The sequence below is a fragment of the Stenella coeruleoalba genome, assembly GCF_951394435.1.
Source record: "Stenella coeruleoalba genome assembly, chromosome: 19".
NCBI classification, from domain to species: Eukaryota; Metazoa; Chordata; class Mammalia; order Artiodactyla; family Delphinidae; genus Stenella; species Stenella coeruleoalba.
The window spans coordinates 13,944,302-13,960,839 of NC_137165.1; the positions used below are offsets into that span (position 1 = coordinate 13,944,302).

Below are 16,538 nucleotides of genomic sequence, written 5' to 3' on the forward strand. Positions count from 1 at the left end.
TTTTGACACATTTACATGTAAGTTCATATGACTCATTTTGATTATCTGTACTTTTAATTTCTACTTAGATGGCCTTGTTTTTCCCATTCAACGTTAGGCTTGTGAGCCCTTCTAACCCACGCAGATCTAGCTCATTCCTTTTACTGCGGCTTAGCAAGTGTTCCAGCAACCAACGTACCACATTTTTTCCATCCATTTCTCTACTGATGCATCTCAGAAACACAAGTGATTGTGGCCTTTTGATCAACACGCTGGCTCAATGCAAATTCTAATCTTTATTGTTTTTATTCTGAAGCATAACTTGTCACAGGGAAACAGTGTTTTTATTACTTTTTTTTTTTTTTAACTGTCTGCCAGCGACTAGGGGAAAAGAGCTAATGGTGGGGGCCTGAGAGCCTGGAGAAGAAGGCCCTTCGAGGACCAGGCCCGGGGTGGTCAGGAGGGGGGGTGTGGACGCCATACACACAGAATCACGCATTCTCTCTCCTCCAGGAAAGGCTTTCCAGAAGCATCTGCCCACACTTTGAATTAAGTGTTTTTCTGCCAAACTGAACCTGCTGAAGGGGAGTGGATTAATGGCTTAGGGAGCTTCACGCCCAGCAGGGGGCTCAGCTGAAGGCTGCTTGCTCTCCAGTGAGTGAATTCACAGTGTTCACCAGAACCCTTTCCAGCTCCAGCAGCCCTCGGGGAGGCCAAGGAGGGCTTCCAAGAAACCTAACCGAGAGCCAGGTTCAACAGCAGCTCCTGCGCGGGGAGGGAGGAGGCCGCATCCACGTTCAGAGCCGCAGGGGAAGGGGGAGGATGGGTGGATCTCTCATCCCACCTGCTCTGGGTTCCTCTCCGGGGGCCACGCTCAGGTGTGAAGGGTCACGCTCAGGCTCTGATTTCTTTTTCCATGAATACAAATATGGAGAAAGCCCTACCTGGCACCCTCTGAAATTGCAGTGCATAGGGGAAGGCCCCAGAAGGTGGGTCTGAAGGCCCTTCCAGTCCAACTAAGACGAGAGCAAACTTAAAATGAACATAGGGGTAGACTGGGGGTGGGGCTGGGGGCAATAAATAAAGGTCACAGCTGAGGGGAGTGACTGGGGTGGCGGTGGAGAGGGGGGCTCCCAGGAGAGAAGGGGTGCAGAAAGGCACTGGGTTGGGGGAAGCAGACTCAGCCTTGCAAACACTGGTTTGTCGAGTCAGAGGTCACGTCCGACAGGGCTGGCGGTGGAGGGCCCTGGGACTGGTCAGGAAGGAGCCGGGTAGGGTCTGGCTCCAGCGCTTTCTCTCTCTCTCAAGCTCTTCCACTGGAAAGTCTGCCCCACGCACCAAGCACGCCTCTGCTCAGGGCAGGCAGAGGGGACCGTCGGAGCCCACGTCAGCATCAGGGGCTCGCCCAGGTGTGCCTTCTACCTTTGGGGGAGAGAAAAAAAGGCCACTATAGGGGGAGCAGAGGCAGAGTCCCACCCCAGTGACAGTGTGAGCTTTGGGAATGAAATGCAGGGAAGGCTGACTCCTTGCTGAAGCGGCCTGCGCCTGAAGCAGCTGCCCCGTCTGAAACTAAGCAGGGGGCTGCCCGGGAGGGCCGGCGGCTGAGTGCTGGGCAGGGGGCACCTGCATGCTGGGCCCAGCCCTGCTCCGCTGTGCTGTGTCATTGCAGGCAGGTCGCCCAGTCCCTGGGCTTCAGTGTGGCCATCGATACCTGGGCTAGTCAACACAGGTGATCTTGGGACGCCAGCAGGAGCAAATGGACATGGGAACATACAACCTTCCTCTAGGCCAGTCCTTTCCAAGTAACAACTTAAGCCCTGGAACCCTGTCTATGTGCTAGGCCACACAGCCTGCCCCGTGATTACTGGACAGTTCCTGAAGACCCACTCAGGTAGGTACCCCACATGGACCCTGGATCTTACCCTCCCTGCAACCTGCAAGGGACACGATGTGGTCCCCATTTCAGCGATAATGGAACTGGGCACTGAGAGATCAAATATTAGGTTGAATCTTACGGATTTGCCAATATTTAACTGTTTTTGATCTACAAAAATGCAATTTCATGTGGTTCGACCTGATGGTTTGCCCAAGTTCCCATGGGTATGGATGGCAGGGCTGGGACTGGAGCTTGGGCCTGCTTGATTCCAAACCGCCCTCCCTGGGGGGATTGCAGGAGGCGAGGGGAGGGGGGAGAGGGTGCACGCCCACGGCGCCTCCCTCCCTGAGACCTGCCCACTCAGCGTCACAGTCTGTCTCTGTCCCTCATGACCATCGAGAGGGGAAATGAGGGAGGAGGAGGGAGGGGAGGGGAAAGGGGAGGGGAGGGGCGCTCCCACAGGGTTTCCTGGGGGGTACTCCCCAGCCCAGCAGGCCTGCAGCCGTCCCCGTGCACGGCAGGGGCACCAGCTGCTGCGCTGACCCATGCAGTGTGCACCATGGGTCCTCTGGTTGTAGACGCACTAAGTCCAGCTGGGGCTTCTTTCTGGAAGGAGGCTGGGCGCCGATCGTGCACCTGCACAATTTTCTCCCGCTTGAGTGCGAGGACTCCCCTGTCCCCCAAGTGCATGGTGACCTCAGGTTGGCCGGGGCCGGTGGGAGCTTGGACTCTTGCCCTTGGCTTCCACATCCATCACATGGGGATACTGAGCCTCCTGTCTATTTGGCCAAGAGAACGAAAGTTGACCTTGGAAGTGCAAGGACAGGCCGGCCTCCATGCCGTCAGCTCTAGGGGTCCTGAATCCTCCCTCTTAGGATTTGGGCCTGCCCTGGCCTGGGCTCTGTTTTGGGTGAGCTGATTTGCCTTCCTCAGCTATGCAGTAGGTTTCTGGAGGTCAGGGACTGTCCCCCACCGCACCCGGCCCAGGCTGGGCACGCACTGCCTGGAGAATAGCAGGTGCTCTGAAAATAGAGTTACTGTGACTGTTAGGCAGGAAGGGAAATGCTCTGAAAGATTACACATTTCATAAAGCAGAGGATGGAAACGGCCATTGTTACAGTTACTGAGAACGGATAGGGACAGTCACCACTGTCCTTTTGGGTCCCTCTTTCTGTTCATTGTGGGCACGGATGGGTCTGGCTTGCCTCTGTTCGACGGGCACCTGGCACAGGGCTCAAAAATGCAGAGAACTGAAAACACCCCCCCGGGGGGCACAGATAGAGAGGAGGTGGGTACGATGGAAGGAGGAGCTTGGTACTCACTGTGGCCTTTTGGGTCCGGCCTGGGTGGGCCCCCCACTGTGGGTCTGCAGAGCCGGTCCCGTCTCGATGGCCAGGCTGCGCTCGCTCCCTGAGAGGTGGCTGGGTGGGCGGGGAGGCCCCATCTTTGATGACTCCACGCTGCCACCTGCAAGAAACCATGAATGGTTCAAGGCTGCGTCCTTTGGGCCTTGAACCGAGACAGGGACCATCTCAGCCTGACAAGGAGCTGATCTGAAGTCTCCTCCTTTGGAATTGTGACCTGTATCGATGGGACCGTCTGCCAGAGCCCCTTCCCCTGGGAACCGCCACCCCCTTTCCCCATCCACGTGGCTGCCATGTTCTAGCGGGACCCCACCCTCTGGCCACTGCCGACTGGCCCACAACCTACAAAGGCAATCGAATGGGCCCTGAGGTCATTTCACTAAGGAACAAGTAGTTACCCACATGAAAACTGGCAGTGAGGACGAGTCTGTCCTGCCCTCGGAGAAGGAGGGTGTCGTGGAGAAGCGTGTAAATTTCTGTGAACCCAATAAGAGGGACATTCACGGCTGCCTCTGCAGACTAAAGAATCCTCACTCAGACACGGCTGTTAGCCCCTGCCCGGCCCAGAGAGCAGCGGTGGGGCCTGCAGACTGCACTCCATCTTTCCATCTCCTGACCCGCTTGGCCGCAGCTGAGAGCCGGTGTGAAGAGAGGGGACACGAGCTACGGTAGTGGGAGGTGAGGAGTATAAAACCTGCCCTAGCAACCAAGGCTGGCAGGTAAGTGTCCTCCACGCTTTCCTAAGAGAGAATCTGCAGCCTGAAGGGGCCTAAGAGATCATCTAGTCCAGGGACAGTTTTCACCTCATGCAGCATCCCCGCCTACTGATACTGGTCCCTGGGAAAACTGCACGGAGGAGGATTCCGAAGCCATGTCAGGCTCTGTGGGAGAGAGTGCCGGGATCAACTGGTAATGTCTGCCATGGGCACAGGAGTGCCAGGCATTGGCATCTCTGACCTAGTCCAGACTGCCACCCCCGGCAGGAATTCCTTCCGTATCAGTTCTGGCAGAAGATCACCCAGCCTTCCATTTCCTTCCAGTTTGAGGCAGTTACTGAAAAGCTTTCTTCTTAGGTATTAAATTCAGCCTGAAATGTCACGCAAGTATCCCAGTTCTAACCTTTGGAGTGACTCTGAATGAAGCTGGTCCTTTTCCTGGGAAGGTCCTTCATGTGTCTAAAGATAAGGAATGGAAAATGTGTCCCCAGGCCTTCTCTGCATATATACCTGAGCTTCCCTTCTATATGTTTTTTTTTTTTTTGGCTGCTCTACACAGCTTGTGGGATCAGTTCCCTGACCAGGGATTGAACCCGGCCCATGGCAGTGAAAGCCGGAATCCTAACCATAGGCCGGCAGGGAACTCCCCTTTCTATCTGCTCTTGAGTGGTGCTAACACTTTAGCTCCTAGCCCTCCCAGCTGATGGCCCATTTTGCCTCCCGGATCTAGAACAAGTCCACAGACCCAGCCACTGGGGAGCCACTAGGGAGCGGTAGCCTGTGGAAGCAGCAAAGCCACTGCCCCGGGGGCTTGGGAAACAAACAGGGCTGCTTCCCACACTTACCTGATTCCCCCCAGGGTCTGCCGCTTTTCCGGTCCCTGACCCCAGTGGGTGGGAGTCTGTCCTCCAGACTGGAGGAGCTGAGATCTGAGTCACTGTCACTGTCGCTGGAAACCACTGGAAAAGAGATACCAGCACAGGAGGTCACCCCCACTGGCCACCACAGGCAGGCGTGTCAGACAGAGGGGACCAGGGCAGGCCTCTTCCTTCCAGGACAAAGTGGCATAGGACCTCCGCCGGCCCTGGTGTTTGGGGCACGGGGACAGTGGTCCAGGGATAGGGATGGCAGGGTACTCCTGTCAAAGAGGTGAGTCCCGGTGCGAGGAGGCGGGGACTCAGGGGTGCGGTGCCCAGTATGACCAGCACCGGCAGGGAGGGCTCAGTCCTCAGGCAGCCATCTCCGCCCATCACCCCCTCCCTGTGGCTGAATCAGAACCCTCTTGCTGGGAGGAGCTGATTACCCCCTTTGGTGCAGGCCCAACTGCACCTGGCAACATTTAAAGGTGCCCGGCCATGCTCTGCAGGGATAATTCCAGTCCTCGCTGACCCTGATGGAGGGCTCCAGGCCCCTGACATACACTAACTCAAGGAAGCTTCAGAACAACCCTGCAAGATAGGAAATAGCATTGTCCCCATTTCACAGGCAAGGAAACCGAGGCCCTTGCCCACGGTGGGATTCTTACTCTGGCGGGCTGGCTCCACAGCCTGTGTTTGTAACCACTCTGATTCCACCAGAAGAACTAAACTGGGAGCCAGCAGGCCTGGGCTCTCATCCCAGCTCATCCAGCAACTGCCAGTGGGGTCTTGTGAATGCAGAAGGAGCATGGCTGGTGGGGCTGGAACCCCAGGAGAGGGAAGGGAAGGGGAGGGGGAGCTCCCACAGTGAGCACCTGCTGTGGTGGAAACCCTCTTTTCTGGACTAAATGCAACCATATTTGGCTGGTTAGTCAACAGTGGGAGTCATAATACAGGATCTGTTCATACACTAAACTCCATTTTAATTTTAAGCATAGAAATGTACATCCATTCGCCAATCTTTTTTTTTTTTTTTTTTTGCGCGGTACGCGGGCCTCTCACTGTTGTGGCCTCTCCCGTTGAGGAGCACAGGCTCCGGACGCGCAGGCTCAGCAGCCATGGCTCACGGGCCCAGCCGCTCCGCGGCATGTGGGATCTTCCCGGACCGGGGCACGAACCCGTGTCCCCTGCATCGGCAGGCGGACTCTCAACCACTGCGCCACCAGGGAAGCCCCATTCGCCAATCTTTTGATGGAGGGCTTGGGTGCTTCTTTGAGATCGACCCACATGGTCTTTTGTGTCTAAACTGCATCTATATTGCATTGTGATTCTCAGGTTCAGTTTCTTTAAATTGGAGCAGATCTTGAAGACATGGGCAAGCAGGAATCCTCTATTTTTCCGTTTCTTTCTCCCATTTTTTTTTTTTTTTTACAGTTGTGCGGCCTACACCTAATTCAATAGCCTTTTTAAGCAAGTGACTTCTACCAAGTCTTTCCAAAGTCTTGGTTTTAATGAAACGACTCTGTGTCTTTTCTGACTTTTTTCATCAATTTATATAACATTTAATTAAATAATGTAATTATAATAGCAAGTATAACCGCACAGAAAGGTTTGGGATCACAGGTAACCAGCTCGCATAGGTGACTAACTCAGCGGGTGGGGTAAGCGTCAGCGTGTCTTCCCCAGGAATGCAATATGCTGGTTACGGAGGGAGTTGAGTGCTTTCTGCCAGGCACTGTGCTAGGCACCTGGGAAGCATTATCTTACTTGATCTGTAGAACAAACCTGAGCCATAGGGACATGTTTGGTGGGAGATGATACTGGAAACAAAATCAATCTATATCAAGGGCGGCTAATAGGTTTCATCTGATGCTCTAGGCCCCTCTGGAGCAGCGTGCAGAGGAGAATCCTGAAATTACATTAAGGCCCAGCAGGGAGAGAGTCTGGTCACTTAGGGAAGCCCACAGTGGTTCCAGGAAGGGAAATGGCAGGACCTAGGCCATGTAGCTTCCACCTGGATCTAGAGCCTTCTGGAAAGTTTTCATGCCTTCAGCCTGTGTCACCTTTCAGCTAAGAAAGTCACAAGTCATAGAACCAAGCAACCAGAGGGGCTGGAGCTGGCTGACCACTTCAGCCTAAGAGATCCTTGACCCTGTGCTTCCACAGCAGGGCAGCCGTGCTTCGAAAGCTTTAATGACTAATTGGTTCTTCTCCCTCCCTCATCCCCACATCTTGCCAGTTTCACTGGCTCTCCTATCTGGGGCTCCTCTGGCTCCACGCGGCCTGGAGCTCCTGCCAAACTGCCGGTCAGCACCTCCCGCAGGGACTGGCTTCCCTCTACCCAGAATGCCCTGCCCACCTCTCTTCTTCTGGCTTAGTTCGGGTACCACCTCCTCCAGGAAGCCTTCCCTATGGCTCCCACCTGTCTGGCTGAACGCCTTGTGTGTTCTGCTACACCTGCAGCAGCTACTTCCTGCTTTAAGTGTTCTGTGTGTGTTTCCCCCAGCAGACCGAGAGGCTCCTGGAGGGCAGGGGACAAATTGCACCACAGTCAAGGCTGGCGTGCTTCTCCTGCAGAGCCTGATCCGTGGGGGTGGGGCAAGAACGATGCTAACAGGATTGCTTCCAGCTTTGCCTTTCTTCTGTCTGCTCAAGGATTTTGCCTCTTCTGCTGTTTCTTTCCCTTCTTGCCCTCAAGGAAGAGTTCTGCTTTGGCTTTCTGGGCTCTTGTGACGTAGAATCAAAAAGAGATGGGGATGGGGGGGTTGTGGTCCACATGCCCCCTTTACAATATTTGAGAAACGCAAGTAAAGGCCTGACTTATCTTGCAATCGCGTTTTAGGTCCCAGACTGGGTTTCTTTGATTATGAATCCACCGAGACCCGATTTTATGGGCATCGGTTTTATAAGCATTTACGTATTTTTGGCTCATTCACTGACTGACTAAATGCCAACTCTGTGGGTCCTCAGACAAAGGGAGTGGGAGGTGGCAGGAGGTGGCAAGAAGCTCCCCAGGTCTCCCTAGGGGCAGATGCAAAGGAACTGGGGAGGATTCTGCCCCCTCCCGCAGCAGGAGGAGGGGGTGTCCAGCAGCCTGTTAAGCAGTGGGAAATCCCTGAGGGGAACACGGTTACCGTTCTCCACATTGGTTTCCCCATCTCTTTGGCAGAGACGCTTAACGGATAATTTATTCCTTTTTCCTGACTTGGAATGTTCCGTCTCCCCCATGTTTGATATGCAGGACCTTCAAAATTCTGGGGCAGGGTGGAGAATATGAGGCTGAGGCAGTGGGGGGTAGGGGACATGACACGGGGCTCCATGGTATGGAAATAATGCCTGCATTCTTTGGTGCTGATGAGCAGATACCACAGGGCACAACATACCAAGAGCTTGAAAGGAGACGATGGGAAAGGACGTCCCAGGACTCGGGTTATGGTGGCTACTCATTCACCCTATTTCTTCACTCTGCTCCCTGTTCTGTCATCTGTGGTACATGGGCACAGTGTTGAGCTAGGAGTGGGCTTAAGCCGCAAGAAGACTGCTATGCTATGTTGCGAGAGCATGTTTTGTTGGGAGGGGTATGTGTCGTCCAAGCACCAACGCTGGAGGTGGGGTTCGGGGGCCACATTGCCTAGTTCCCACTTGGTGCCTATGCTGTGCAAAGTTTAGAAAAAATAAACCTCCCCAAGTGACAGTCAGCTGTCTTGTTTTTTTGTTTCCTTTTATAGACAAGGGCCACAGCCATGGAAGGGGGGGGAACAGCCCCAGATGACAACTGAGCTCACAAAGACATCACAGAGCAGAGAAGCAGCCAGCCAACGACTCATCCCTTTTGGGTTCGTCTCCCTCAGCTCAAGCATCCTTGCTCACTGTGTCTGCGATTTCAAGCAGGGGGCCAAGCCTCAGCTTAGAGGTCTCTGTGGTGCAAACTCAATCCCATTTCTAGTCCACTCTAATAAACCCCACTCGAAAGGAATAAACCCAAGGAAGTCGGCAGTGTTGACACCTGGCCTCGGCACTTATGTCAGTGGGAAAGAAACGCACCAAGGAGACACTGCGGAGAACATCCCTGGACACAGCCCAGTGCAAATGCTGTTTATCCAAATACTCCTCCGGCAGCAAGGGAAGAAGTTTTTCTTCTTCCTCCCCCTCCAAATGTTGCTGTTAAAACCCGAACCTTGGCTAATTTGCCATTCGATTGCGCTGCCACCTTTTTCCCTGCACGGCAACTGCGATCGTAAATCTTCCAGGTCTATTAACAAAGCTTTTAGGCTCATAAATCTTTTGACTCTTGCCCTTCCATCCTCAAGAAAACACTCTGTGTGTCTGGAGGCTGAGGTTTTTCCTCTAATTCCCCAAAGGCTGAGTCTAGGATGGTTCCGTCAGTGACGAGCGCTTGTATTCTGCCCACGCCTGATTTTCAGATTGAAAATGGGAAAACACCAGGGAGAAGACTGTCCCGATAGCTTCCCCAAGAAGGAGGTGTCACTAAGTGGATTCACCCGGGCTCTGCCAGCAGGCAGGGAGGAGGGGCGCCTCCCCCTCTGCAGTGGCTTGAGCCCCCGGACCACTTGCTTGGGGACCTGGCGTCCCTGAGATTTTCCCATCATGCCGCAGCAGGGCTGCCCCACTCTGCCCAGCTCTCATCCTCAGAAGCGGACAGCCCCAGCACCAGCCATGCCTGCTTCTCTGGGGAGAGGCCAGCTTTTTTTTTTTTTCCCCCTGGCTCACTCTTGGATGGATTTGCAATTTGACTGTCACCATGGAAACTCAAGAGTTTTGGTACATGAAGGTGGGGGGAAGTCTTCCCTTTTGGAAAGTCTTTCCTGACGGCCTCAGAGAACATGTGGCAGCTGCTGGCTTGTGGAGATACCTTGCCTGGGACGGTCCAGGGGACAGGCAGGATGCTGGCCACTGGACCTCACAGCACTGCACCGGGATTTGGGGGACCTGCTTCCTGCCTCTGCTCTGCCACCATCTCTCTTTGTGACCCTGGGGACACCTCTCAGGGCTTCATCACACACAAAAAGAGGCCAACCTAGACAGCCACTCTGGGTCTGAATCCTAGGATTCAACTTCAGGTCAGGTTTGTTCCATCAGTGGAGAGACCCCAGTGCCCCACTCTGGTTGAGAGGCGGGGAGATGTGACTTTTGGGCCGCACAACATCTGCCTGCCTGGCACAAGGACAGCCAGCAGCCTGTAAGCTCGGGAGGCCCTTGTGAGCATCTGCGGCTCTGCTTGGAGGCTCCCACAGCCCCAAGAAATTACGGGAATTAGAGAGGAAGAGAGATATTTTCAGCAAATATTCTGCCAAAGGCAACGCAGATGGTGGAAAATTTTGCATACTAAAAGCAAAAAAAAAATTTTTTTTTTAATGTAAAGGAAAGATAAGGCCCTGGGGAATGCAGAGACGTCCCCAGTTAGCCTTACCCAGCCCACCAGGCGGGCACAGCTGCAGAGAAGAGTCACAGAGCTGTCCGCGTGGGGACAGGTGAGGGCTGCCCCACCTGGAAGCAGGGCCAGGCTTGCAGCCTGAAATCCCACCAAGATGCCTCCCAAGTCTGGGGCTCTGTTTGGTGGCAGCAGGAGCGAGGTGCAGGGGTGGGAGAGGCTCTGAGTCACACAGTGTCCTGGCTCTGCCACTTCCCAGCTGTGGGACTTCGGGTCGGTGTCTTCACCTCTCTGTGCTCAGCAGGCCCACCTATGAAATGGGGTAATGACGGATCCTTTCCTGGGTTGTTGTGAGTGTTAATAGAGATAACACAGGCAGTGTCTGGCACATGGTAGGTGCCTGATGAATGGGAGCTATTTTATTTGATGGGGGCGGGTGCATCCTGAACTCACGGCCCACACCATCTGGCACAGAGCTGGCCTCTGCACTCACCATGTTCGGTGCCCGGGCCAACCTCACAGGGGTGGACTCACTTTTTCCGGGGAGCTTAGATTTCCAAGTTGTGTTTCATAAGACATTGGAGGCACTAGGTGCCTTCAGAGGCTGTTTGGAGGCCGAGCTGGGATTTGAACCCAGGCCTAACTATTGTAGGAATCTCTGCGCTTTCCTCCTCACCCAGGATGCAGGGCACCCCATGGTCTGGCCTCACCCCAAGGGCTCTGGTTCCCTGCAGGCAGGTCGGTTCATCCTCTGTCTCCTCAACATGCCTTTTGCCGCCAGAGGCAGGGGCTGCCATGTGTGTGAGAAAAACGTCTAGTTCACTCCCAACATCTAGGGTTGAATTCTAGCTCTGCTTTGGACACTCCTGGACAAATACCTACATCTCTCTGAACCTCAGTCTTCTCATCTGTAAAATGGACACAATAACAACTACCAATAAAATAAGATCAAGAGATCAAGTAGGACAAAAAGCACTGCAAGTCTAAAAAGCTATACGAGCCTATACATATTTTTGAAAATTAGATTCCAATTCATCCTCCAGGAACCCATCCAAACCGTGCCTCTGTTGGAAAATTTCTCCAGCCCAAGGATGGAAGACAGGCCCTCCTTCACTCTCCCCACAACTGCTGGGGCAGCTCTTCTGGCCCCTCTCAGACAACCCCTGGCATTGCATTTCTTTTCCTACAAACACCTGCCTCGACTTCCCCAACTGTACCAGGAGCCCCTTCAGGGCACGGTCACGTCTTAATTGGTGTCTGGCTCCTTCCCTCAGCCCCCATCACTGGGCCTTGGGCCAAGCAGGCACGCAGCAGGAGAGAACGCGGCACTGTGCAGAGACAGCAGGACTGATGGTGGTCAGCAAGGTGGTGGCGAGCCAGCTCGGGCTGGGCTTTCCACCAGGCAGGCGCCTCCTTGCAGCCTCTCCCAAAAGGACACTCAAGTGGGATGAGCGAGCCAGGCAATGGTGGCCTCAGCCTGAGCTAGGCACAGACTAATGCGGGGAGGGGCTGTCGGAGGCTGGTTGCCATGGACACGGGATGAGTGGGCTCTGGGGAGAGAAGTGCACTGTTCATGCAAAACCTTCTCTTCTTCCAAACCCCAGGCCCCAGGATGGGCTCTTCCTTTGTTTTGGAAACTCCCTCCAGGGTCCCAGAGAGTCAGGGTCTGGACAATAAGAAAGGTAGTCCCAAGGCCAGGGGGCCTGTCCTCATAGGGATAGGCTGGGTGGAGCGAGAGCGGCTCGGAGCCTTCCTCCCTCCCTCCCTCCTGGACTCAGAGTCAGGAGATCCGGATGACCCTCCCTGTCCAGCTGCCTGATCACCCTGGGCCTCATTTCCTCATCTCTGAGGTGGGGATAGTCACAGGACCACCATAGAAGGAGGGGTGAGGGAGTGGGACCCTGGAGCTCTCCCTCCTTGGTCCCCCTTCCAGGCTGCCACTTGGGACCTCAGCAGGGACAGCACAGACCAGGCCAGAAATTGAGAGTTGGGGAGTGGAGGGTTTCCTGTGCTTGCTTACTCATTTGCCACTGATTTTAATTAACTCCTTCCTTGGGGCCTGCAGACAGACAGGAGGTACCAGATAACAAAGATGAATCCTCAGATCAATAGTGATGTGGTCGCCAGCACTGAAATCCTGTGGTCCTGCCCTGGCTGGAGGAGCTCCAGATAGAATGGGAGATGGACGGATGGAAGATAAGAACAGCTCCTTCCAGGGAGAACATGATACTCTGCAGGGGAGGTGGAAAGTGTTCAGGGAAAGGAGAAGTCAGGAAGGACTTCCTGGAAGAGGTGGAATTTAAAGATGGGCATGATTTTGGCAGATAGAAATGCTGGGACTGGGGTGTGCCAGGCATCCCTGACAGAGAACAGGAAACACAATGGCCAGGTGGTGGGCTTCTCCAGAGCCAGGATAGGCTCAAAAGGAAGGCTCCGGACTCAGGCACCTAGGGGCCGAGGGGCTGGTCTGGCTTGGATGTGCTCTGCACTATTTCTCTCTGGCAGGTTATTGCTTCTGATTTGTGGCAGAGATGAAGCAAAGTGGGTGCATACCTCCTGACAGTTCCTTTGCTGGGATGCAAAACGCATCTTCATCCACTCCATGACGTCAGTGCTGTCTGTCTGTCCTCCTTTAGGTCTCTGCGCCTTTGACCTCATCTCTTTGTGCCTCTCTTGTTGATGGTTTGAAAAAAAGCTCTCTCTCTGCCTTTGCTTCTCTTGTCTTTCTTTCCCTCTCTTGTGTGTCTTTGTGTCCCCGTGTGTTTTGAGTCTTCTTGGGTTTGTCTCTTTTTTTTTTTTCCCCGGTATTCAGGCCTCTCACTGTTGTGGCCTCTCTGGCCACGGAGCACAGGCTCTGGACATGCAGGCTCAGTGGCCATGGCTCACGGGCCCAGCCGCTCCGCAGCACGTGGGATCCTCCCGGACGGGGGCACGAACCTGCGTCCCCTGCATCGGCAGGCGGACTCCCAACCACTGCGCCACCAGGGAAGCCCTTGGGTTTGTCTCTTGATCCCTATTTCTGTTTTGGTTGGTTTCTCTCACTCTCCAGTCTCTGCACATGTCTGTCCCTCCGTCTCTGGGTCTCCGCCTCTGTCTATCACGTCCCCTCAGGGTCTGGCCTCAGGGTGTATCCCTCAGGTTCCCTCACCAGGGCTGGAATCTCAGTCCCTGCTCAGGCCCATGGCATCTGATCTCAGAGCCTAGGTGGGGGGCTGGGCTGCCAGCTTTGCCCGGACTCCATGTGGACCCCAGGAGCAACTGAGACAGGGGCGGCCCGGCCCCTCCTTCCTGTATGGAGATCACCGGACAGACAGCTTCTCCCAGCCTCTGCCGCCACTCCTGGACCAGCGAGCGGAAATCATCCTGGCCCCATCCGTGGGGCCGGCCTCCACCCTGTGATGGACAAGAGGCCTGGGGAGAGGACTGCTGAGCCGAGTGGAATAGGCACTGTTACCTCTGAGGGCTTACTGGAGTCAGGGCAGGCGGGCCCAGATGTATTCACTTCACCAGGTCCCCAAAGGCCGAGAAATCTAGAGTGGGCGGAATTAAGCTGCAGGTCCACACGGCGAGGCAGGTGAGCGGCTGGAGAGGGGTGTGCTGTATTGCACTTGGCGAGAGTTCTGCGGTCATCTGCTCAGCTGCAGCCGGGCTGCCTGGGGGTGGGGCCTGTTTCCCCAGTTCAGCTCAGTTGGGGATTGCAGGGTTGGCGGGGGCAAGGAGTCCCAAGACCTTACCCTGCAGCTGGAGTCATCCAATCAGCTGAGGGTGCCATCGGGTTGGGACAAATTAGCAGCGACAGCCATGCCCCTGACCTCTGTGGTGTGGCTAATGAGGGCCTCCTGCTCTTGGAAAATCAACCCCCAGGCCAGCGAAGATGCCCAGGACAGGCAACAGGGCCGCAGGGGGCAGGGGTGGGGTGCAGCGGTCGGGACAACGGTGGCTCCTGGAAGCTCAGGGCTTCTATTCTGGGGGTGGTCCCCTCCATTCACACACGCCAGCACCGAGCTAGCGTTTGGCTTCACCAAGGGCTCCGAAGGTCAAGACAAATTAGTAACGCACGGGCTTCTCTTTCAAAACACAGCCACGCAAGACATGGCCAGGCCTCTGTTTCCCTGAGACTTGGGAAAAGGGCAGAGTTTCCCGAACACCATGGGGATTTCTTGTTCTGCCCACACCGAGATTACAATGTAAATTATCTGCCTTAGTTTCCTCTTCTACGAAATGGGACAACAGTAGTCCCCCCAGCACAGGTGTCAGGGGATTACACAAATGCACAGGGCCTGGCATGGGCTGTGGCCCACGGCAGCTGAGGGCTGAGACCTGCCTCTTTCACTTGCCCAGACCAACAGGCACGTGGCACCCAGGCCCTCAGCTGAGCCTGGAAGAACGGTGGCCGCACAGAAGACTGTCAGTGTTCGCCCAAGCGGGGCTCACAGTGGGCTCGGGCAACTCAGCACCACCACCCCCTCTCCTGCCCCCGGTGGGATGGACGGCGTTCCCAGCCCTAAACGGCTAGTGGGAGCCACAGCCAGGACTGTCCAGCTATGACTTGTTTTTGTTTATTTATTTTTTGGACCCAAACAGCAGACCTACACCATGAAGACCGGGGTCAGTGGCTTTCCGGGTGCCGGGCTGGACACACAGCACCCTCCTCAGGTGGTTCAAAAGCAGCCTCTCCTCCCTCCCCTCTGAGCAGTCCTTTCTGCCTCACATCTGTGTGTGTTTGGTGGTTTCTATTATATTTATCCACTAAAAAAGCCCAGGTACTTCCAGCTGCCCAGGACTCTAGAACCCATGCAGGGTGTAAGACGAACTGAGGCGGGGAAGGTGATAGTGAAGCAGTAGAGACAATCCCGGGGGCAGGACCGTGAAAGGAAGATTCCGGAACTTCATAAGCACTTAGTGACCGTTTACCACAAACACAGGGCACGGGGTGGGGGGAGGGGATGGGATTTCACTGGCAGCACATACCCGGAGTGTGTGTGTGTGTGTGTGTGTGTGTGTGTGTGTGTGTGTGTGTGAGTGAGACGGGGCCACTGCTGAGATGGGGCTGGTCTTTCCGGTAGACACAGGCTCAATGTACAGTCTGGGAGCTGCTTTACCACCTGTTAGAAATTCCTCCATAAAGTCTCATCCCCTTGGATTTGGAACCATGAGATATGAAAGCTGGACGAGAACGGACTCTCTGTCTCAGTCTCCGTCACCCCCATCCTCCTCATGGGGAAACCAAGGCCCAGAGAGGAAGAAGGACTTTACAAAACTAAAGTTTTCCTGCCCGGGGATCCCCTATTAAAACACAGGAGCTCTGCAAGGCCTGACCTCTTAAGCCCTTATTGGCGAGGCCCTGGGGGCGACAGCGGTGGGTCACCTCCACAGAAGGCGCAGAACCACCGTGGGCGGGATTTGTGGGGTCAGGGTAGGAGAAAGGACGCCCAGATGTGCCATGGTCAGGCTCCTGTCTCCCACTGGTCAGGTGAAGGGTCAGTGAGTGAGGTGGGCTGGATATGAGAAGCCTTCACTTCCACAGAGACGTGCGCCCACTGTTTTTGCAACAGGTGTCCCTGTTGGTCTAACTTCTAGTCTCTCTCTTTCGCTGGGATGTGGAAACTAGAACTATTTCACTTTCTCCTTAATAACCCAGCAAGGGTGATGATCAAAGAGCGTGAGAGACAATAGGGAGGGGTGGGGACTGCAGCAAACCAGAGACTGCAAGGCCTGCGTGAAGGGGGAAGCTGCCACTTAGCCTGTCCAATTTTTCCAGGGAGGGGCAGTATGCCAGACCTTCTGATTTTCAAAAATGAAGCCAGAACTCCATATTCTTTTTAATGAACATTCGCTACCTTTAAAAAAGTTGTCGATGAATTTAAAGCAGTGAGTCGGATCGAGTCACTGTTCCATCACTTAGTGACCTGTGACGCTGGCAAATGTCCAACCCACCCAGGACAGATGGCATCCCACCTCCAAACGACGAAGACCTCCTGCTCTACTCTGCCTCCTTCTCCAAGCCTCGGCCAGCCTGCCCGCCGCCTGCCCCCTACAACACACACTCCCAGCTGCTCTGAAGGCTGCAGGGAGTTCATGTACCACGTTCAGCCTGGTGTGATAGAAACGGCAAGTTCTGAGTCTGCTGGGGAAACACTGGGGGTGAGTAGGGAGTGGGGGAGAGGGCAGCTGAGCCCCCGAGGAGCTTCCAAAACACTCATTTCTCAGGAACAGAGAAAGAAGGAAGGCGGCATAGCAACAACTGGCTCTGGGCAGTGAGCAATCCTGTCTGAAAATAAAACATTTTACAATCCACAACCGTGGCTCATTAAGAATGAATGGATCTACTGGTATAAATAGCGTGCTGCCTTA

General features: G+C 54.8%; 1 protein-coding gene and 1 long non-coding RNA gene across 2 annotated transcripts in view; both read right to left on the reverse strand.

Annotated features, from left to right (window-relative positions):
• Positions 1–256: 256 nt before the first annotated feature.
• LOC307177420 lies at positions 257–2,695 on the reverse strand. The gene is made up of 2 exons (XR_013825036.1): positions 2,492–2,695; positions 257–1,397 (listed from the first exon to the last, which is right to left on the reverse strand). It is a non-coding gene; the product is annotated as an uncharacterized lncRNA (long non-coding RNA).
• A 153-nt stretch (positions 2,696–2,848) lies between these two features.
• Positions 2,849–16,538, reverse strand: part of RPH3AL (rabphilin 3A like (without C2 domains)) — a 141,861-nt gene continuing 128,171 nt past the window's right edge. Inside the window, 3 exon segments of the mRNA XM_079904524.1 lie at positions 2,849–3,239; positions 3,242–3,322; positions 4,781–4,894. Coding sequence (XP_079760650.1) covers positions 3,031–3,239; positions 3,242–3,322; positions 4,781–4,894 — 404 coding nt within the window. The 3' untranslated portion in view covers positions 2,849–3,030.